The sequence below is a fragment of the Gallus gallus genome, chromosome 17 (genome assembly GCF_016699485.2).
Source record: "Gallus gallus isolate bGalGal1 chromosome 17, bGalGal1.mat.broiler.GRCg7b, whole genome shotgun sequence".
NCBI lineage: Eukaryota > Metazoa > Chordata > Aves > Galliformes > Phasianidae > Gallus > Gallus gallus.
Window position 1 is genome coordinate 7,173,857 of NC_052548.1, and position 22,950 is coordinate 7,196,806.

The 22,950-nt window shown below is 53.3% G+C and overlaps 2 protein-coding genes across 5 annotated transcripts in view; both read left to right on the plus strand.

Moving 5' to 3' along the window:
- The window catches only part of CFAP77 (cilia and flagella associated protein 77), a 52,548-nt gene extending 39,536 nt beyond the window's left edge, over positions 1-13,012 (plus strand). Inside the window, exons 4-6 of the mRNA XM_415451.8 lie at positions 2,929-3,031; positions 4,498-4,599; positions 12,779-13,012. Of these exons, the coding sequence (XP_415451.2) occupies positions 2,929-3,031; positions 4,498-4,599; positions 12,779-12,847 (274 nt within the window). The 3' untranslated portion in view covers positions 12,848-13,012. The remainder of the gene's footprint in view (positions 1-2,928; positions 3,032-4,497; positions 4,600-12,778) is intronic.
- A 2,343-nt stretch (positions 13,013-15,355) lies between these two features.
- Positions 15,356-22,721, plus strand: BARHL1 (BarH like homeobox 1). 4 transcript variants are annotated; one of them, XM_015279765.4, is made up of 4 exons: positions 15,356-15,564; positions 16,820-17,523; positions 20,269-20,491; positions 21,631-22,721. In XM_015279765.4, exons 2-4 carry the CDS (start codon positions 17,091-17,093, stop codon positions 21,923-21,925), a joined length of 951 nt encoding a protein of 316 aa, XP_015135251.1. In that variant the 5' UTR covers positions 15,356-15,564; positions 16,820-17,090; the 3' UTR covers positions 21,926-22,721. The 4 variants fall into 4 exon arrangements, with proteins under 4 accessions (XP_015135251.1, XP_015135250.1, XP_040505331.1 ...); XM_015279764.4 differs by lacking the exon at positions 15,356-15,564 and adding an exon at positions 16,140-16,718; XM_040649397.2 differs by lacking the exon at positions 15,356-15,564 and adding an exon at positions 16,140-16,447.
- Positions 22,722-22,950: the final 229 nt, after the last annotated feature.

Consider the following 22,950-nt stretch of genomic DNA (forward strand, 5'->3'; position numbering starts at 1 on the left):
TGAACAGACCTCGGCGCTGTCATTGATTTTCTGGGAAGAAAAAAAACGCCTCTGGCTACTAAACCAAATTAGTAGTCACTGATGACCAATTATTTTGCCCCACTGTGAACGGAGAGGCGTACTAAAATTCCAGTTTGTCAGACCCAAGGCTCTCTTCTCAAACACCTTTCAACGAGCGTGTACCAAAAGTCCCTCAGATGGTTCTGACGCCTTCCTGTTTTCAGCAACTTCTCCTCCTGCAAAGTTTTAATGAGCTGCTGCTCTGAGGACGGCCTGCCAGAAAGGGACTCCCTCCCAGCTCAGTGGAACACTATTTGGCATGCCGCACAAATCACAGCTGTCAGGATTTATACACACATACACAAAAAAAGTGTCAGCCTAATGTTTGCAAATTATAATTACCATTTCCCTTGCATGTCCCTGGTGCCTTCATTTTAGATAAATCCCAGCTCTGAGGTATCAGCTGCAAAGCACTGAAGGCTCACATTGAATAGAATAGATTTAACTAGTTTGTAGCTCATTTAAGGCCTACACTGTTTTATTTTAATATTGTTAATACTTTATTATACTTTTTAACACTGTTTTCACAGTAAAATAGCCTATTAGGAGGCTGCAGCTCCTTTTCCAAGAGATTTCTGGCAGGCTAACGCCCCACATTGTGTAACCAAGTAAGCAGGCACTTGTCACTTCAGTTGAAAATAGGTCTGTACCCTCACTCTTGAAAGTAAATTAGAGAGAAAGTCTATTAAAGAGACAGGGATTGTTTCAGGGATAATAGTTTTGAAAATGTGCATAGATAAATTTTAAAATATTTAGGAAATGTCAACCTTAGAAGTGGCTCCAACTATTTGACTATAAAAGGAGGCAGCTGATTGTTTTTTTTTTCCTCCGCAATTATAAATAATTTGTTACATCCTATCAGAAGTTCTCTCCCTCTCCTTTCTGTGGCAGGGTGCTTGTGCCAAAACAAGGAGATCTGAGGTGCTGGGAGTGAGACAGGTTTTAATCCACAACGCGCATTTTCAGCAGATGCTCCCCCTCCACACACACACACACACACAGCATCCACAGACGGTGACAGAAAAGCCTCCCAGTTCAGAGGGTGACATCTGGGCAGGGTGACAGGATGCATCAGCAGCCCCTCAGTAAGCTGAGGTGAGGGGACGTGTTTCTATGGGCCAGCTGCAAAGAGGACGTACCGTCACCCTGCCAAATGGGTGCTTACCATCATCCACCCCAATGGGATCAGCATTTGACCTACAAAGAAAAAGCTTCCTCCCTGAAATCGCTCCTGCAGCTTTAGTCAAGGAAGTGTGCTACCCAATATCCCCCCTCTTCCTTGCTCCCTCCATAAGAAAAGCCGGATGAGGGGTCACATCCTACAGCCCACCAGAGCCCACACATTTAAATAGGACACGAATCATTCCTACTAGTTTCAAAGAGGCAGTTTGTGCGTGCATCATTCCAGGCGTGATTCTATACTTTGCTGGATCAGGACTTAAATGCGATTAATCACACGGCAGGGAAGTGTTTCTGAAGAGCATCAACCCAAATGTGTCCTTTCAAGCATTTACGTACAAGCCAGCTGTGGACTAAGCAGTCACCAACTGGCTGGTCCATCAGAGATGGTAAAGTCACCTCCATAGAGACATGAAAACACAGCTATCACAAAAATCAATAATCAAACACCACCCTTAAGGGCTCCGTGTTTTCCTGCATCCCTCCCTGCAGTTCCTGCACTTCAGGACATCTCCTGCCTTGGAGAGCCAAGGGGCAGGCCAAGGAAGCCAGCCTGAGAGCAAGGCTCACCACAGGCTTGTGCCATAGCTACCAACATTCACACCATGCAGTGAGACATCCAACCTCAGTTTTGCCATATCTTTTAATCCTTTGTAGATACTTCTGCCCAGCTCTGATCGGTGTGAAATGCCAAACTGGAAGGAAAGGAAATGAAAAGGGGAAGGAGAGGGACAAATGTAGGTGTCCCCTTTGGCACAGTGGCTCTCCAGATGGCAGTCTGGAGCAGCAGGGCTGATCTGTAAGCAGAGCCTTGAAAAGCCCTGCAGCATGTGATCTATGCAGCAGGATGCCCTTCTGATATGAATGCCCCCTGGGATGTGTGTTGCTGGATTGCCCATTCAGTATCATTAGAAAACACAACCACAGATTAGGCTGTTCTGAAGCATGCAGACAGCACATGGGCAGCAAAGGGGACTCCTTTAATTACAGCAGAAGTTATTCTGAAGACAAGTCATTTTTAATTTCTGCTGTAATGGAATCCCTCTTTCCCAGTGTCCCTGAGCTACTGCAGAGTACCCTTGCAAAGCTCTGAGCACTATCAGAAAAAGTTTAAGGGAATTTGAGATGTTTCCACTGCACATCAGTGGCATTTTGCACTTCAAGACACCAGTGAGCTGGGCAGAGAATCTGTGCAGTTGGCCTGGTCAGGTGGGGAAAGCACTGCCTTGTGTTACAGGAGCAGCAGCTGAAGGCACTGCAGCTACAAGTGCAAGTAGACCTGACGGCTCCACAGATTCAATGGCTGCTGCTGAGATGAGGAAGCCCCTCCCCAACAAGTTGTGCAAGGACAAGGACTGATAAAACTCAAGCTAGACATCCTCCATCACCCCTTCCCTTGGGTTTTCTGTTTGCTTCTCGGGGAGAAGAATAGCACCACAACCAGCAATAAGCGATATGCTGTCCTCAAGGCAAGAACCCTGCTGCTCCACTGCTGCCACTGCCAGTTCTACCTCCTGCAGTTTCTGATTAAAGCATCCTCACCTGGCAGGAGCAAGCCGCAATAAGTCCAGGCTACAGCTGTGCCTCCACTTGGGCACATGCTCCAGGAGTGGAGAAGGGAATCAGCACAAGGAGGCAGAGAGCTGTTATCCCTGGAGATTACATTGTCATCTTTTGAATGTTTTCCAGGCCTTCCACTCCCCTGTTTGACCTCCTCCAACACAAATACAGGGAGCTGTGGATGCAACAGCAGAGAGCACTGACTGCAGCACTCCGGCTGGAGAAGACAAAGGTAGTAACACTCCAACAACACTGCTGTTTGCTTCTGGACATGAACTCCCGCTGTCCCACCCACAATAGATGGGCTTCTCCCAGTCACAGGGAGGGATTTCAGCTAGGAAGCCATTCTCCCTGCCTACTAGAAGACAAAGCCTCATAAAGATCAGCTTCTTCCTAGCCAGGGTAGGCCTGGTTCCAGCCAGAGCTGGAGGTTGATGCTGTGGGAATGAACAGCAGATGTGCAATTTGCAGATGTGTGTGCCTGGAAGTGCTCTGGAGATAAAAGGGAGGCTTTTTTAAAGTATTCTCTTTTTTTTTTTTTGCATTGGAAAGTGTATCAGCTTATAGGAAACTGAACAAGCTCAGAGCAGCATGCTTTGGTCAAGGCCATGCTAAGGGCTTAGGCAGCTCTCCCAGAGACATCTCTCTGGCTATCATTAAGCATCTGCTTACATCAGTATGTCTCTAGTCACGGGGTGCCCACCTAAACTCCTGTTAAATTGAAATGGAAGCTCTAATTCTTTTTACATCACCACAGTACTAAAAAGCTCTACTGTAACAAAGAATTGGGTTTCAAGTTATCGTTGGTATTTAATGCCATCCTCATGCCAGAAGCCCTGCAGATTGTCCTTTGGACAGCATCAGCTCTGCTCAGGTTTCCTGCAGCAGTGGATAAAAGAATGGAGCAGGCAACAAACATTCAAAGGACCAACACCAGCCCTGATCCTGCCATGGCACAGCAGATGCCCTCACCCCGAGCAGTTGTTAGAGCTGTTAAACGTAACAATATTGTAATAACATTTAAAAGCAGCCAATGACTGTTTTATTAGTTAATGACTCAAGGAAGAGTCGAGCTAATATGGTAATGACCAATTTCAATGGGCTTACTGCCATCACAAAGTATGCTTTATAGTGGAATTGCTATACAGTGTTCTTAATTAGCAGCTACTTTATGAACGCACAAGCCGAGGATGTTGGAAAAATGCATCCCTAACTTATCTATTAACGACTGATGTTTTAATCACTAACTTCCCTCCATCAAACTCCTGAATTTTGCAGCCACCAATTACCAAGTTAAGCAACACAGACCTACAAACTAGACCACAGAGTGGACAGATCCCGTGTTTCCATTAACTGGGAGAGCAACACATCGAACAGCCAGGAAATCTCCCCCTCAGCGAGGGGTGGTGGAAGTGACTTTCCCAGCTGGTGAGGAGCCATTGCTCTAGTTCAGGGTTCTGCACAGGCAACAACCATCTCACTGAGATGACATAAAACTGAAAGTTGGCCATTGCCCAGAATTCCCTTATCAGCATGTTTTAGGTATCAGCATTAGCTGCATGGACATGAAAGATCACACACATCAAAGTGATCCAAAGTGACTTTTAGACAGATCATCCCAGCATCATTACGTTTTAAGACATAGCTGTTACATATATAACTTCACGGCCATTTCAGCCTCTTCTTGTTCATCTCTAGTCACAGAAGGACAAAGTGCGCGACACTCGCACCACGTTGCTCCGAAAAAACCCAGTGCCTCCAAAGGAGGAGTCCTTCTGGCACCTGCCCCACCTGGAAAAGGTACGAAGCACTTGAACTTAAGAATACCTTCTAACCTCACCCAGGTTCCCTGGGAAGTCTCTTATCTTATGAAGGTACATATAAGGCTCTTACCTCAAAGCTCTCCAAGACCCAGACCCTATAGCAATCCCACACTGGATGTGTTTAAACTCTGTTATATTTTGGACCTGGAAAAGGGGCAGCAGTTGGCAGATAAAAGGTTTTGTGGTTTACTGTCTAACCTGTGAGCACTTTTGTAATCGTCATCAGAAGCACCTTATTATACCTCCCATCAGTACTGGCATGGCCTTTGTTCTCTGTTGGTATTCCTGCAACTGCTCTGTATGACCATAACAGTCAAACCTACTTTTAGATAGTCTAACATTTTATCAGCTCTCACCGTAACTAATTCAAGCCACATCCAATTAAAGCATATCAAGACTGTAACACAATGGAAATTGCAGCAATGACAGCAGAGCAACAAGTCCCCAGTCTGCACCCAGTGAGGGTTTTCTCAAATGCAACAGCCATAGGCACAGAAATAAAGGAAAGAAGCTGCTTACCTTTAGAAGGCCTCAGGTACACAGGGATCTCCAGCAAGAAGCTCACCCCTCCACTGCCAACCCTTAAATGAGGTCTGGGCAGGGGTGGATCCTGGCTCCAGCCCTTCTGGTCACTCAGTGCATTGCATACACCTGAGCTACCCTGGGTTGGCCCTGCCTTCCACCAGGTGCTTAATCACTGCTTCAAGCCCTGACAGCATTTCTGCTACAAAGACTCATTTTCATCCCAAGAGTTGGAGATTCCCAGAAAGCCTATGCTCATGATATCTCCCTAAACTACCTGTTTGATAATATTCACTCTGAGACTGAGCAAAGGGTCTAGCCAGGTTACAGGTGTGCAAGACACTTCCTTGAACTGATCCAAATAAGAGCTAAGATGATGATTTCTTATTCTAGCAATGGGATCTGAGCATCTTCCTGAATCCATCTGCACATCCTGCTGTGCTCTATGGTACTTGTGTGAATTCTCCTATCTTTGTTTGTGGTGTAAAATGCAGGGAAACTTCAAGTGAAAAGCTGGGAGGCATTTTAGAAAGGAAGGAATAAGAGCTGGGCAAGAGAGATGGAAAGGAGACACCAGAAAGTCTGAAAGCACTGAAGCCCTGCAGAGAGTTGACATGGTCAAAATCATATCTGGCATTGATAGATACTTTTGCAAAGAGCCTCTCAACCCTCTGTTCCAGCCCTGGTTCTGATGGTTCTGGTTGGTGGTTTTTTTTTTGGTTTTTTTTTACCATGCTGTAGATTTTTAACTGCAGTTTAAAACAATGAAGGAGCCTTGTGACTTCCTGAAGCTAATTTACTTGTACAAGTTGGAGAGTTTCAACCAAGAAATGTATTTTGCACCACCTTGATGTATTCCTCTTACATCCTGTCTAAGACTGTCCGATTAGCATATGTCAGTAATCATTTATCCCAGCTGCCTGTCAGCACAAAGCTGCTGCTGCGGCTAGTGTCAGGGAAAGAACATGACCGATCGCTGTTAAACAGATTGTGTAAGTCACACGAGATACTGGGGCAAGCCTTCTCTTTAGAGCTCCTCTCACCCCAGACCTTTCCATCACTATTCATTTTTCAGCCTCCGTTTTTCTTTGTGCTTTCCCTTTTGTTTCATCCGTGATTGCGGTTGGATTCCCCCCACAGCCACAGGTCTCAAACACTACCTGAGTCTTTCCCTCTCTTTTCTTCTTCCTCCCTCCTCTTCCTCTCTTTCTCAGGAACAGCATGCAGGGAGGAGAAAGATCACTTACGCAGCATCTTCTATTTTCTGCATTCCTTTCTCATTACATTAAACTGGAAGGCTCACCTTTCCCTAGCTGCAGATCTAACAGGCACTGTTCATGTTAGAACTCGGATCAGGAAATTAATTGCTTAGTTGAGTTTCAGTGCATGGTTTCCTCCATGGAAAAGCAAGTTCTCAAACATCCATAAAAGTGTACCCAGTTAAGAGCAGAAATACCCCAAGAGAAGCTGTTGGCTTCGAAGAATGCTTGATAGACTCCAAACTGTGCTTTAACCATCTCTATGAATTTGGGTTCATTCAAAGCAATAACCTTGAGACACAAGCTGGCCTAACCCTTCATGCAAATTCAGCCAAACTCAGTCACTCACCACCGTCCCCTCTTTTAGAAGGGTGACAAAGAGCGGCACTCCAAAGAGCTAAGCGAGTTTGTGTGTACACCATTCCCGTTCTTGTGAAATCTCTGGACTTATCACTAGGTCCATGCAAGACCTGGCACCATGCTAGAGCTCACGGAGGAAGCAGAGAAGAAAATGAAGAAGCTTTGCCCTCCCCATTAATTGCCTCTGCCTGTTCCCTGCATTGCCAGGGCTGCATGGCATTACCTAGTCAGTGAGTTGCTAAAGTATAGACAAATTGACTGTTATCATTTGGTTTCAGCCCCAGTGCTTTGGAATAATGGCCCATGCCATTAGGCTAACCGTGTGGTTTGCGCGCCCTCCCACACTGAGGGCTGTCCAGCTCGGCGTCTTGCTCTGTAGGACTGACCTGTTATGTGGTCCCCTGGGCCCCCCAGACTCCCCGCTCATGGAAGAGAGGCAGGGCATGAGGAGCCAGTCATGTCCTAGTGGGCAGTTCATTAGGGGAAGTTGAACTAGAGGGGTTTTTACATTTCTCTGTTACAATCCAAACAGAAGTTAACTCCTTGCTCACTTCAGCAAGGCATTCCTACTGCCCTCCTCTTCCTCAACCACCCCAAGGCAAAAGGCCTCTGTCTTGTTCAGCCTGCAGCGATCTGATCCCTCAGCTCAGGTTTTGCTAACACAGCTGGGACCATGCACCAGGACTTCCCTTTTGTCTGCACTACCTTCCCTGGGGTCTATAAGAACTCAGAACCCAGCATGTACAAAAGCATGTGTCCCATCCTCGTGTCACCCATTGCTAACGTTGCATTGACCTGGGCAAAATGGCACCTCCAGTGTCAAATTCTGGACAAGATGTTGCTGCCAAAATACATCATCCCTAAAGCATTGCTGTCTGTAGAGAGCCGGTGCAGGGTGAGGCTTCGGCTGCCTCCATCTGAATCTTTGATGGCCATAATCCAAACCAAGAATGTCTGATGGCCATAATCCAAACCAGTGATCAACACAGGCCGCCCAACAATAGATTTTCAGGGCTCTGTCAAGTCAGTCCAGAAGGGCATTTATTTTGATAGCAGCACCTCATGAAGTGGAAGGACAGAATTTGCACGTGTCAAAACAGCTCCGCACTCCGTGTGTCACTGACACACAAAGTATTGGCTTTTCTTTGCTCATTAGAGAATCCCAACTTGCACACACATTCAAGGAGGCTTTCCAGAGAGAATATTCTTGTTTACTTGACCAAACAGGGGGAGGAAAGGAAATGCATCAACTTTGGACAACATTTTTGTCAACGTGTGCTGCCTTCCCGAGCAGATGAAACGAGCTGTGCTCGATGCGCGATATGAATAAGCGATAAGCAATTGACGAGCAAGTGTTCGGGTACCTTGGCAAAAGACTTAATTTGCAACCTGGCACAAAATCAAAGGCTCTGTCAACGACTGAGCGGCTCTCCCGCGTACGCCTTGCATTACCTGGGAAAGCTCTGTCAGGTAAATTTCCAGTGAAAGTAATTAGAGGAATCCCCACTGTATAAACTTTGCAGCAAAATTCTGGGCTCCAGAATTTGATTCTCACCAGGGATCCGATACCTGCTCACAGCCTGATCCTTCGTCAGAATTAACAGTTGAGCTTTAAGACATACACACAAAAATGTTCTGCATTTTTTTTTAATGCCTTACCTCAATTTTTTGTCTGAGGAGCTGAACTGACAAGCGTGGCTCACGTAATCCTGCAATTGTTGCCTTGTCAGAAAAGCCATAGGCCGTGCTCAACCAACCTGTGCTTGGCACACGCAGTGGGATGGCTTCGCAGTGCACCACTGATCCTCCCGGGTTGATGGGGGACAACAGAAGTTCTTGGAGTTGGGGCCTGGATACCATATAGACCAAAGCAAGTCTTCCGTCACCGTGGCACCAGATCAAACCTCTCTTCAGCTGGGGTTTTGGCTAAAAAACAGTCTCACCTGATGGCTGATCAGTGGCCCGAGTGAAATGAATTGGTGGGTAACAGTCCAGCCAGGATTCTTTAGATTTTCTTGTTTTGCCTAACATCAGAACTACCAACAACACAACTGCTTGCACCAACCTGTATCAGAACAGCAATGCATTTCCATGGTCCAGTCTTTCCCAGTATCCCTTCACACATACGTTGTACACTCAGCCTCTCCATCGTACCCTACTCTCCCCTCTGCCACTCTCAGTCCTTCCTTCACCTCAGAGATGTGGTACAATCATAGAATCATTAAGACTGGAAAAGATCCCTAAGATCAACTAATCCAAACATAAACCCATCACTACCATGTCCACTAAACCTCCATGGTAGATCATCCTTTCTCTGCTGTTCCACTGTTCTCCAACATCTCCTGGCTGACACAACAAAACAGCATAAAAAGAAAAAGAAAAAAAGAAAGAAAGTAAGAAAGAAAAGGGAGAAGGTATTTAGATCTGGCCTATAATTGAAGCCCCAGTCCAGGTGCCCCCAGACCATGTATGCTTGTGACTTCCAGTATCAGAGTGAACCAAGCCAGAAACCCAAGCATGCTGAGCCCTGCAGCATGAGGCACAGTGCACCTCGGCATCCCTCTGTGCAGCCTCACAGCCTGGGAAATCTCCAGGCCAGGCTCCAGCTGCACCCAGCCCTGATGTCCAAGGGCAGCATGAGCAGCTGCTGGCACCCAGGGCTCACTGCTGTTAGAGATTCAACCATGAAGGAACAGATCTGGGGTGCTTGCAGCCTCACAGATTGCAGTGGAGTGAAACCACAAATGTAGTGCTGTCTTCCAGGTAAGCCCCTACCATTGCTACTTCCTCATACAAATCCACAGGAATGCTTTGGATTGAGGTTTCATTCATGGCCATTCTGCCTTCTGTAAGGACTCTGTTTGCCACCTGACAACTTCATTTCCATGGCACAAAAGGGCTCCAAGTCAAAATCTCAAAGTGCCCAAACCGAGTAAGCTGTGAAGTCCGGCAAACATCTGCAGCCCTCATTTGCAGGAGGGAAAAATACACAGAGTCTCCGTGGGGCATTAAACGGAGCGTTTCCTGAAGCCTTTGCACACACATGGACCATTCAGCCCTGAATCCTTTGTCCTGATTTCCTTATCTTCTTGGAATTAGAAAGGTGGGGAGAGAAGACCCAACCCATTCATTAAGCAACTTCAGGACGAAACCACCGGGAAAAGCCGCAGTGTTTGTAACCCTGATAACCCAACACGGCCCTCCGAGCGCAGCTCAGCTTGGACAGAATAACGTCTGTTTTAAAAATACCTGCCTCTCCCTAACTTGTCATGGCATTTGTTGACAACCCTATTGAAAGCCGCTCTCAGTGCAGCTGTGAAGGATCTTTCAGCACCTCTTTCTCTTTCCTAGACAGTTTTTGAAAGGGAGGGGAAGGAAGGAAAGGAAAAAAAAAAAAAAAAAAGCCATCAATACAGGGGGAAAAAGGCATCAGCAGCCAACATCAGCTGATGAAGCGCCTCACCTGGGCCCCCAGCGCACCGCCTCCAATTAAATCAAAATGGTTTGTTTTTAATGGTCTTTTACACTGACAAGTGGGCTATCATTCCAGGCCTAGAGAGCTGTCAGGGAGCCGAGGCAAATCCTCCGTTGATAATGCCCAATGCTTCCAATTAGGAGCCGAGGCCGCTCCTGGCGCACTAACGATTCCCCAGCCTCCCCCAAGGCCCCTTCGGCGCTGGCTGTTTCGTCTTCCCTCTTCCTCCGCCGCAAATTACTGACACAAAACGGAGGCGCCCCGGTGCCTCCTCACCACGCCGGGCCCCGGCCCTGTTGGATTTAATGAGGCGATGGAAGTTTTTGCGGATCTTTCGCTAAATTCTTTTCTTGTTTGACAGCTGCTTGAGTGTTGACCTTATAAAAGATTTAGTGTTTCTCATTATTTTCTGTCAAGCTTTACAAGTGATAGCTTCACGGAAATCATTTGCATCTCGATGTGCGCGCGGTTCTGTCTGCACGGGGATGCTCGGTGCAGCTCTGAGCGCGTGCAGCACCCATACATTGTGTGTTCTATTCCCTCCTCCCCACCAAAAAAAAACCTACAGACACGACGCTGTTGTTTGGTGTCGATTTGGGAAAAGGAAAACAGGAGGAGGCTTGAAAGGCGCGGGATTTCTCAGGTTCTGTAAATGAGGGGGGTTTTGAAAAAGGAACAGAGATTGGTTTCCTGTAAAGGGAGCTCAGGAAAGTGTTTTGTCACCCACTAAAAGCCGATCAAATGGATGATGGAGGCTGGGTTGGGTGTGAGGGCGGCTGTGCTGCAGAAGCAAGGAATGGCAGAAGTGGGGCTGGGAGACCCTCAGTGCCTCCCTGTGCGTTGTTGCACAGCTGCCTCCTGAGCCCCCTCTCCCTTTGCAGCTCCCATTTGCCTCCCAGCAGGAGCTGACCCGCCTGACCACCCAGCAGCACCCAGAAACCATCCTTGGGATGCACACTGCTGCCTCAGGGCGCTCTGCCCACCCTGCACTTCCTACATCTCCCACTGTATTGGTTCTCCTCTTATGGATCTATCTGCTTGTGCCATGCACGTGGTTGTGCTAATGCTTGACAAGGGATCTCTTACAGACCTCCAATTTAAAACATGAGTATAACTGAGAAACCCAAATGAAAATAACACCCCTAAAGCTTTAATACATATTTTGGGGGCCAAGTATGTTTTACTGCCCCTCTAACTCGTTGCAGCAAGGGCTGATGTTAAAGCACCCCATCTAAAAGTGTCCTGCGAGCTTTAATTTGCCAATAAATATGCAAAGAAAAAGAGCAAATCGTTGCTTCTAATGAGTAGAAAGCAACTGCAGCTCCGGCATCCTGCAAAGGAAACCACCACGCTTGTGCCTGCAACCTGTGCTCCTGTCCCGCTACAGCCAATGCTCTAAACCTGGATTTAAAACAAAGTCCCATTGTAACAGCCCATAACCACATCAGAGCAGTGGTGAGGATCATCAGCTGTTTCTGCAGAAAGTACCGTTGGGTTCATCATTTAAAATATGAATTAGAAGAATCAGAGATGTGGATCCATCACCGGCACTGACTTCTCACACCGGTCTGTCACAGGAAGACCTCTGACCCAGGGACACCCTTATCTTGTCTCTCATTACTGGCCTGGGACTAATCCATACACCTCAGGTATCCCTCATTATGAGGGGGTTCCTCATTTTTTAACACAGCACTTGTCCCCTGCCTTACACCTGGTGCTTCCCACTTACTCATGCTGCGGCATCACTCACAACTTTGTCAAGGACTCCGCTAATTTTAATTACAGCCGGCGGTGGCTCAGTGTGACATTTCTCACCCAGGAGCATTGCACCAGCCTGGAGTGAACAAACTGCTGCTGCCTCCCCTGTGGCCTCAACCCAACCCCGCACAGAAATGTTGCCCAGCCCGGCTCCCAGCTCCCATGACACACAGCCAAGAGAAGCAGCTCAGCTGTCCTTACCTACAGACAGCAGATTTCTCTAACAACCCCATCTCCGGCCCCACGCAGGTCAGAGGGAAGAACTGCTGCATCTGCAGTGGGAGGTCAGAGCTGGCTTGGGGGGCTCTGGGGCTGTCCACCCATCTCTGCAGCCTGGGCTCTGCCTCCCCCATGCCATCCCAGCCAGGGGTTGTGGGGAAGCAACAACATCCAGAAACAGCTGTCTGAAGTCAGGCACTCAAATGCAAATAGAAGCACCCGGATGCCTTCCTCCAGAGAGGGGGAATAGCTAAATATGCTTTGTTTGTCTTGATTAATGAGATTACCAGCAAGCTTTTCAGGGCAAAGACTGCTGTATATTTTTACATATGCAAAAGCTGACATCCATCCAGCCAGAGCAGGGTGGGGGGAAGCAGGAGGAAGCTCTGCACATCCACGCAAGGCAAATCTATGGCACGAGGCATTGTCAGGGCCCCCAGTGGTAACCCCACTCCAAACATGAAGACGTGCTCACATGTCTCAGTTTAAACCCGTATCTGCAGCCTATTTTCCTTGGCCGGCTGCTCATGTAACCAATCATCTATCTGCTCCTTTCACTATAGGTTGGGCCTCATCTCAGTACTTTTCCAGACCGTGATGCTCGTAAGAAGGCATTCAGTGCCTCCCATTGAGAAGTGCCTGGGAGAAGCAGTTCCCTCCCCAGGGCAGCCATACAGCGAGCTCAGGTCAGGACCTCAGCCAGCATGGAGCCCTGCATCGGCCATAGACATAGGATTTCTCAGGATTTAAAGAGTTACGTTCATGCACATATAGCCAAATAAATCAAACATGGAAGTCAAGTTCCTGTTTCAGCCTGTTCATTGCTTAATGTCCGATGCACACCAACGCTTTCCTCAGCCTGATCACCACAAATCTAGGTGGTAACAAGTCACAGTGCTAAGAGGGCAGCACTTGTAGCAGCACAGCCCCACGGGGAAAGGGCAGTCTCCTCCCCTGCCTGTTCTGCACAAACATATTAAACTCAACCACATCCCACTCAACACCAAGGCTGGGACAGCTCCAGAACCCATCAGTCCTTCCCACCTGGCTGCCGAGCGAGCTCCCATTGCTGCCTGATTCAGCAAAGCGCTTGCCCGTTTGCCTGCATGCAGCCATCCCAGCACCTGCTGCAAGCGCTCTGCCAAACCGAGGCCCCTCCGCAGAGCGCTGTGTGCGCGCAGCCTCCGCCGATCCCCCGCGTACAGCCCAAGAGCCGCAGCCGCCCGGCGCCGTGCTGTGCTGTGCTGTGCTGTGCTGTGCTGTGCTCCCCCTCTGCCAGCCGGGCAGACCCGCGCCCCGACCCATCCCCTGTCCCCGGTACCGGGGAGCCCTGAGCCGGCCCTCCCCGGCGCTCCTTGTCCTGCAGTGACACCCACTGGTAACGCTGTTCTACCGCTGCCGCAGGCTCCCCGTCGCCCGCCCCGCTCGCTGCGGCCCTCGGGACGATTTTCTTCCCCATTTCCCCCAGCAGAACACCACCCCCACCCCTTCCGCTCTGCTCTCTCTCATCCGGACACCCTTCGGGGAACGGCAGCATCCCGAGGAAATGGGTTTTCAGGACAGCTAGGTCTGTTTTGTATGAAAACGACAGGGTGTTGGAACTGAAAGAGCTCAATCCTGCAGACATCAGTGCAGCACAGCACCTCTTGTCCCCTCACCACGATGTGGTGGTGCACGCCCTGCCATGGCCAGCAGGCCCCGCTCCTCCAGGGACACCCCGTGGCTGCAGTGCAGGGGGTGACAGGAATGGGGACACCCACATGGATAAACCATTTGGGACACACCTGGTCAGTGGGACACGGAGGCAGCACGTCCTGGTGCACCACCAGCCTCACCCCTGGGACTGCTCCTAAGCTGCTTTTCAGCCCTTGTGAAAGAGGGGCTGCCAGGATGAACCTGGGCTCTGCTGCACAGGGGTTTACTCTTTAAGGTCCTGCATGGCCTCGGGTGCCCCACGGTTCTGCAGGGCTCAGCTCAACCAAAGGAGAAAGCTTGCATCTGGTATAGACCCACACTGACAGCATCACCACTTGGATTAATGAGCTCCTAACTGCTGTAGAGGGGATGCTGTGCACGGACAAAATGGGGGACATTTCTGCCTTGGGGAGTCCAGTTCTGAAATAATAATAATATTAACAGTTCATTTTAGTGAATGTCAGCCACACTGACATCAGAACATGAACAGTGAGAGCACCTGTAGCTGCTGAGAACACCAAGTGTGGCCTCAGAGTGACACGGCCTTGGCTGGGGATGGCAGAACACTGTGTGCACTCAGGGGTGAGGACTGGACCCCTCCCCTACCTACACCCCATAACTCTGTACAGAGAACAGAGCTGAACTGGAGGTCTCCTTGAGACTGTCTGAAGGCCAGTGCTCGATTCAAGAGAGGGAACCCCAGCAGCAGACTCACCACTCAGATCAGTCCCTACATGTGTGATTATAACACAATCCCAATCCCATCCCTGATCCATCTTCTGGGTCCGATTCCTGGCCCCAAACCGCAGTGGTGTTCCAAGTGCCCATTCCCATCCCAAACAGGGTGCTCTGGTTGGATTGGGTGGGTTGCCAGAGCCTGGCATGCTGCAGAGAGCTGGGAAACCCCATGGAGGTCTTTGCCCCATTTCTCACTGGGACCAGTTGCTGTACATCTCTTGCTCTGATGAATGCTGCGAAAGCAATGCCAGCAGATGAATCATAGAATCACAGAATCATTCAGGTTGGAGAAGACCTCTAAGACCCCCCAATCCAACCCCAACTCACTGCACCATACCCACTGACACATCTCTCAGTGCCACATCTCTGTGGTTGTGGAACACCTCCGGGGACGGTGACTGCACCACTCCCCGGGCAGCTGTGCCAACGCCTGACCACCCTTTCACAGAAGGAATTTCTCCTAATATGAGAACACGGGGGACACACAGCCCCGAGCCAGGTCCATTGCACCCCCAGATCTGCGGCAAAGGAGGGGCTGACGCAGCTTTCCCCCTGTCCCTGTCCACCTGCGGGGCTCCTTTGTTCCCTGCCCCGCTCTCAGCCAGCCCTGAGCCGGGGCGGAGGGCAGGAGGTGGGGGGCCCTGCCTGGCCGCTGCCCGACAGCTGGCAGCCGTGCGGCCCGGGGGGGGCCCTGCCGCCTCCAAGCTGCCGGCCGAGAGCGGCTTTGGAAGAGGGACAAGATGCAGCTGCCCGGCCGGGAAGGGGGGAAAAGGAGGACATCGGCTATTTGAGAAATAAGCCGCAGTATCGCTCTGAAACAGCACGGCTCCACGCGCGCGGGTGCGGACGTTTTCCTCCTGTCTGCCCCCAGGAAAAGAGTCCGGGAGGAGGCAGGAGCGGTCGGAGCGGTCGGAAGGTGGGAGCCGTGCGGGAGAGTGCGACAGCGGCGAAATGTCCCGACGGGGCGGGAGGGGGGGAAAGAGAAACCGCTGTGCAGAGAGAGCAGCTCCAGCCGGGCCGGGGGTTCGTTGGAGGGGGAATTGCCGAACTGACGGCAGCGCCGCCGCTCCGGAGCTCGGCACGCGGTGGCCCCGCGTTTGCTTTTGCAAAAGGCTCTCTCTGCCCGTTCGCAACCGATTTCAACGAGAGGATTCAACGAAATCCGCAGTTCCGAGGCTCAGCTCGGGCTCGGAGCTGCCGCCTCTGCGCTGGGGTTTCGGGAAGGGTTTCAGCGCTTTTCCTCGCCGTTCGTTTTTCTTTATTATTATTATTATTATTTTGTATTTCGAACGCTCAGCAAAACTTTCCCTGCTCGAGAGCGAGCGGCGGAGCAGTTAATTGCGGGGAGGCGAGCAGAAAGCAGCAACCCTCCGAATGCCCCCCACCCCCCCGCGGCTAATCACCCCATTACGAGCCCCATCAGCGCCATAATGACAGCAAAGAGGGCGGAAACCGCCCGGAAAGCGCAGGGACCCGGGCGGCAATTAATTCGCGTTAATCAAGCTGCAAGGTGTCTCCGGCGGAGAGTGACAGCCCCCAAAACGCCTCGCGGCCAATGGGCGCGTTCACACGGCTGAGGAGCGGGGGGAGAGCGAGCCGGAGCGGCGCAAGTTCATTTTTTCCTCCTTTTTTTAATGATTTAATTTTGTATTTTTACATCAACCCCCCCCGGCCCCCACCGTGGGGGAGGCGCTGTCCGAGGTGCTGAAGTCGGAGTGACTCCGGAGCTGTCCGAGGTCCTGAAATTGGCATTCGGAGTGACTCCGGGCACCGGTCACGGTGCCGACGCTTTGGCTCCGGTTTGACTCCGGTTCTCCCACTCCCCCCCTCCCGCCACCCGGATCTCCCCCGGCGCTGTCCGAGGTGCTGTCGGGGAAGGGGGGCGCCGCGGCGGCCCGAAGGCTCCCACCCCCTCCGCCCTCCCCTCGCCCTCCCCGTTGATTTCTGGATCATTAAGTGGTTAAGGCGCTGCGGAGCCCTCACTATCGATCGCTGCCTCCCCACCTCCGGCTGGCAGCCCCCAGCCCCGCGGCTCCGGGCAAGGGTGGGGTGGCCGGGAAGGGGCCCCGGGTGAGGTCGGGGTCCGTCCCCCCCCCTCCCCACCCCCTCGGCGGCCAAAGTTTGACTCTGCCTCCCTCTCCCCCTTCTCCTGTCTGTCTGTCTGAGTGCAGCTGGGCGCGATGCTGAAGACGGAGCAGCCCTGGATGTAACGCGCGGCGCCTCGGAGAGCCCTGCAGCAATTGTTGCCCGGATCCCACGCTGAACTTTGCTCTTTTTTTTTTTTTTTTTTTTCCTTTTAGATTTTTTTCCTTTTTTTTTTTTTTTTTTTCCTTTCGCTTTTTGTTGTTGTCGTCGCCGTTATTGTTAATTACCATTACCAACCCGCTTCCGCCGCGCCCTCCCCGCCAATGCCTGTGTGAGCGCCGGCACCTCGCGGGGGCCATGGAGGGCTCCACCGGCTTCGGGATCGACTCCATCCTCTCGCACCGAGCCGGCAGCCCGGCCGTGCCCAAGGGGGACCCGCTGGTGGGCGACGGCCGCTCCCCACTGGAGCTGAGCCCCCGCTCGGAGGGCAGCAGCGGGTGCCCCTCGCCGCGTTCCCCGGAGGCGGCGGTGCGGCCGGGCCTGGACGCGCACCTGCAGCCGGGGCAGCTCTCGGCTCCCTCCCAGTCCCGAACCGTCACCTCCTCCTTCCTCATCAGAGACATCCTGGCCGACTGCAAGCCCCTGGCCGCCTGCGCGCCTTACTCCAGCACCAATGGACCTCACGGCGGGCAGGAGGCGGCGGGCAGGATCCCCACCAAACCCGGCGAGGACTTTAGGGAGAAAATGGAAAAAACCACCAGCAGCTCCTCCTCGGACTCCGAGTACAAAGGTAAGAGCCGCGCAGCCCTTTGCGGGGCCCCGGATATAAAGGGGCGGGGGGAACCGGGGGAGCCCCCGAAATTAGAGCGGGGTCGGCACCAACTTGGGGAAACTTCGGGAGGGAACGACGGGGCCGTGCGCGGCGCGGGGCCGGGGGCGCCCGGGAGGTGCGCAGCGCCGCGTTCCGCGAGCAGAATTCGGTTCTTTCGTTCCTATCCGCGGGGAGAAGGGAAGGGAGAACCGCCCGGGAAAACGCGAGGAAAATACAAGAAATAATAATAATAATACCAAATGAAATAATCGTAGGTTTTGCCGTGTATTTCCCCCGCTCCGGTAAGAAACGAATAAGAAAAGTCGGCGGGGTTGGATCCGATCTGTGTTATCGGTATTACTCCCGGTGTTGTTTTGGAGGTGGTTTTTGTTTGTTTGTTTGTTTTTGGTGGAAAGGAGCACGGCGGCCCCGGGGCTGAGGGAGGCGGCTGCGGCCTCTCGGGCCCCCACAGCCTCTGCCCGGGCCGGGGGGGGACCGGAGCAGCACGGGGGGTCGGCATCGACGATCCCTCCCCTCCCCCGGAGCCCGTTCTGCCGGCAGCTCCCGTCCTTCTCGCTCCCATCGCCCCCGCAAAAAAAGACACAAAACACTTCCAACCGGGAAAATTGTTTGTAGGGCCGGGAGCGGCCCCGAAGAGCCCCGAAACGCCGCAGGGGGGTCCTCGCTGTGATCGAGGGACGGAGCCGGGGCTGGGAGTGAGCGGGGGGGCAGCGCGGGTCGGCTCCGGCGCTGCGAAGGGATCGAAAACGGCCGCGATCCCCTCCGCGGGTTTTCAGTTTGTGTTTTTCTTTGGGGGGGGGGGGGGGGGGGGGAAGGATTGTTTGGCTTTGTTTGATTGTTTTGGTTTTGTTTGTTTGGTTTGGTGGGGTTTTTTCGGGGGGGGGGGGGGGGAGTTGGGGGGGAGATGCTGTGGGGTTTGGGTTTTCTTTTTGCTTCCTGAATTCTCCCCCCACAATTCTCACAGCCTTTATCCCCTTTCACAAAAAAGGGCCGAGGCTGGAAAAAGCGAGAGAGGAAAGGAGGGAGGAACGGAGCGGGGCCGTCTGCGGACGGGGAGAGAGCCTAAATGGGGGGAACCCTGCTTAAACAGGGGAGAAAACACCGCTATCATGGGGGAAATACCTTATTTAAATGGAGTGAAAACTCTGCATACATGGAGGCAAAAACCCTGCTTGAATGGGGGAAAACCTTAAAAAAAGCACAGAAAAAAAAATACTTCTTAACTAGGATTAAAAACAGCGCCCGATTGGAGTTGAAAGTCCGCGCGTAAATGGGGCAGCAGAGGAGGGCCGCCGTTCCCTCCGACCCCTTTTTGCCACTTCGGACATCGCCTTTCCCGGACAACCCCCCCGAGTTCCATCACGGAGGGGCAGCGCGGGCGGCCCGAACCCGGAACGGCCCGAACCCCGCAACCCGGCTGCGTGGTTTTCTCCTTATGTCAACTCCGAGCGGCCGGGGCACAAACACGGAGCCGCCCCGGGAACTTTCTGGGGAGCCGATGTTGAGCTCCGGGGTGGGCGAGGGGGGGGCGGCGGATTTGCCTTTCCCGGAGCGCGGGTGGCGAAACTCCGCCAAACTTTGGGACCGGACCCGGACCCCCCGTCCCCGCTGCCCTCACATCCCCCCCCCCCCCGGCGCACTGTGCCCGCTCGGCCGGAGCGGAGGGTTCCGGCTGAAGGCTTTCGCTCCCCGGTGGCTCAATTAACGGGATTATTGTCTTCCTACAGAGAGGCATCAGCTCGCGGCCCGCGCAGCCCCGGCCCCACTAACCCCCACCGCCGGGAAATTTAACATAAACCCGCAAACACCCGCGGACGCCGATTTCTGCCACCAAATCCTTCGGGAGGGGGAGCGGGAGGGCACGGCGAGCACCAACACGGACTCTTTTTTTCGTTTTTTATGATTATTTTGTTTTCTTTTTGTTCATTTTTAGCTTCCCCCCTCCCCCCCACCATGTTTATATTTTGTTCAACGTATGGTTTTCCACTCTGCCGTTTTCCTGTTTCTCGCTGATGTTTCGCAGCGTAAATCCCCGCCGGTGCGCACAGCCCCGGTACCGAACCGCGGCCCGCGACCTTTCGTTAGAGGCTAAAAAACGGCCCAAGCGCGGCCACCCTGCAGCATTTCGTTGTGAGGTTCCGGGAGGACGAAGGCTCCGGGCCCGGAGAGTTTTCTCTCTAAACATATGTGGCCTCAGTGTCTTTATTTTGGGGTTGGGTTTGTTGGGTTGGGTTTAAAAACTGTTTAAATAGAAATTAAAAAAAAAAAAAGAAAAAAGAAAAGGAAAGAAAAGAAAAAAAGAAAAGAAATAAAAGGAAAGGGGAAAAAATAAGGGAGAGGAAAAAAAAAAGATGAGGGAAATATATATAAATAAGGAAGAAAAAAAAGAATAATAAAGCAATCCGGGCGGAGAACTGCGGGGTTTGCGGGTCCCGCCGGGCGGAGCGGCGCAGTTGGGGCTCAGGCGGCCCCGGCACCACCGCACCGCACCGCACCGCCGGGATGGGCCGGGCCGGGCCGGGCTCACCACGAGGCCCCGCGGGTTCCAATTGAGGGAACTGCGGGACAAACGCTGCGGGAGTCCGCGCGGTGCCCGAGCTCTCTCCGCCGGTTTGTTGCTACCGCGCGTTGCCGCTTTCTTCTGAGCGCGTTTCCAGTCCCTTCCTGCCCTGACCCGGCCTCTCTTCCTCCCTCTCGGCCCAGTGAAAGAAGAAGGGGACCGGGAGATCTCCAGTTCCCGGGACAGCCCCCCGGTGCGGCTGAAAAAGCCTCGCAAAGCCCGCACCGCCTTCACCGACCACCAGCTGGCCCAGCTGGAGCGCAGCTTCGAGAGGCAGAAATACCTGAGCGTGCAGGACAGGATGGAGTTGGCCGCCTCCCTCAACCTCACCGACACGCAGGTGAAAACGTGGTACCAGAACAGAAGGTAAAAACGCACCGCTCGACCCCTCCCGCCCCACCGCGCCGGGCCCCGTCCTGCCCCTCTCCCGGCCCCGCAGCCCCGAGCAGAGCGGTGCTGCATCCCGCACCGCCCCGCCCCGCAACCGGGGGGATGCGCACCCCCAGCCCCAGCCGGCGGGGAGCAGCGGGCTTCCAGCGAAACACAACAGCATAACACATCGGCCCATTAATAATAGATACCAATTACTGCTTTGGGCATCAATAATTAACACCCCTTACAGTAATTACACAATTATTATTATGATGAATAATTTACCGGGGGAAATAGGTTTAGCGCTTCAGCGACGAAACCGTAAAAGGGTTGAAGACATTTGACGGCTCCGATTGATTCATCCGGACGGCCCCATCGGCGCTGTCGCCAAACCCGACGGAATGAGGGACACCGAGAGCAGCCCCCCCCCCTCCCCCCAGGCCCCTTCTGCCCCCACATTTTAACCCTCTCTCCCCCCGATTTCAGCCCCACTTCACTCTCTGCAATGCCCGGCGGCTTTGCCCACCCGTCGGGGCTTTTAGGCGGTGTGGGGACGGCGGGGTTTATGCGTAAATTTAAGAGATATATACGTACATATATGCGCGCACCCACACAAATATATCGCCGACGAATGCACAGCACCGACCCCGCGGTCCCTCCCGGCAGCGGCATTCCCGACCCCGGGAGCGGCCCGGAGCGCTCCGCGCTGATTTGGGAGCGCTGCGGCGCCGGTTCTGCGCATCGCACTGCGGTTCGGTGCCGGCGGGGCTGCCCGGTGCGCGTCCCGCACGAGATAAACCCTACGCGGTGCGGGATTCGTTACCCGCGGGCTGCGCACCGGGAAAGGTGGACCGTATCGGTCGCGGTTTGGAGCGCAGTGATTTGTATCGCGGCCGCTTTGGGGCTTCGGTGCCTCCGGGCTGCGCGGGGACGGCTAAATCCTCTCGTCCCGTTAATAAGGGCTACGTCCCTCCATCCCATCCCATCCCATCCTATCCCGGACACCTCGGGATCCAGCGGCAAGGGAGCAAAGCCTGAGGGAAGAGGATGCACAAGGGCGGGGGGAAGAACCGGGAGCGCCCTTCAGAGCATCCCCATCCCTGACCCCCTGTCTCGGCTTGTCCCCCCCCCAGGACCAAATGGAAAAGGCAGACGGCGGTGGGCCTGGAGCTGCTGGCCGAGGCTGGCAACTACTCAGCCCTGCAGAGGATGTTCCCCTCGCCCTACTTCTACCCGCAGAGTTTGGTCTCCAACCTGGACCCCGGCGCTGCCCTCTACCTGTACCGCGGACCCAGCGCTCCGCCCCCGGCCCTACAGAGACCTTTGGTGCCCCGCATCCTCATCCACGGACTGCAGGGCGGCAGCGAGCCCCCCCCGCCCCTACCCCCGCTGCCCGGCGTTCTGCCCCGGGCCGCGCAGCCCCGGTGAGCCCCGGCCCCGAACCCCGGGCGTGGGGGGGGCCGGAGGGGACCAGCCCAGCCCTGGGGCCGCGAGCGAGCGACAGACTCCCGCTTCCCCCCTAATTATAAATATATATATATATAGAAACGAGACCCCCCACCCCCTCCACACACACAAACACACACACCACCTTTTTTAATACACGAAGTACGAAAGAACAGAAAGAGCCGCCCCCCACCCGGCTCCGGGACTGCGGCCGCTTTACCCCGTTGTGCCCCCGGGGGGCAGCGATGTGGGTCCCTCCCCACCCCCCGCCCAATCCGAGGCTGCACCGGGGGCGCGGGGAGGGGCTGCCCGGGGGTTGGGGGGAGGGCTTCGTTCCAAGCAATTGCCCGGCCCGACCCCCCGGTACGGCCGGAGCCGGGGAGGCCCCTCCCCACCTATCCCGGCCCCGCTCCGGGATCGGGAAGAACCGGGGGGTACCGACCCCCCCCCTCCGCCACAGCGACACTTTGGGACCTCCGTAACCGGAACAAAAATAATAATAATAAAAAGGGAAAAAAAAAAAAAGAAAAAGAAAGGTGGGGGGGAAGGAAAAAGGAAAAAAAAAAAAAAAAAGAAACAAAAAGCGGCGATTGTAAATACGGTGCGCCAAATGTATATGAATTATTTATTTGTGAACCCTGAGGGCGTATTTGTGTAAGTGATGCTTTGTCCGTCTGTATCCCGGGGCCGGCCCGGCCGGGGCGGGGGGAGCTCGGGGGCAGCTCCCGCTCCCGTCCCCCCTTTTTTAAATGTGGAAATAAACTTCTTTACACACGAACGGCTCCCGCCTGCGCCGGGCTTTCTGCCCCCCCCCCCCCCGTTACCTCCCTGCCCTCGGGGGAAGGGGAAAGCGGGGTTCGCCTCCACTGCCGGCATCCGCCCGGTGAATTATTAACGCTAATCTTAAGCGTATAATTGCCTAAGTGCTTTAAATGATCGCTTTGGAAAATGGATTGTTTCCACCCTTGAAAAGTGTCGCTCAGATGGTTGCGGCCGTGGGCCCGGCA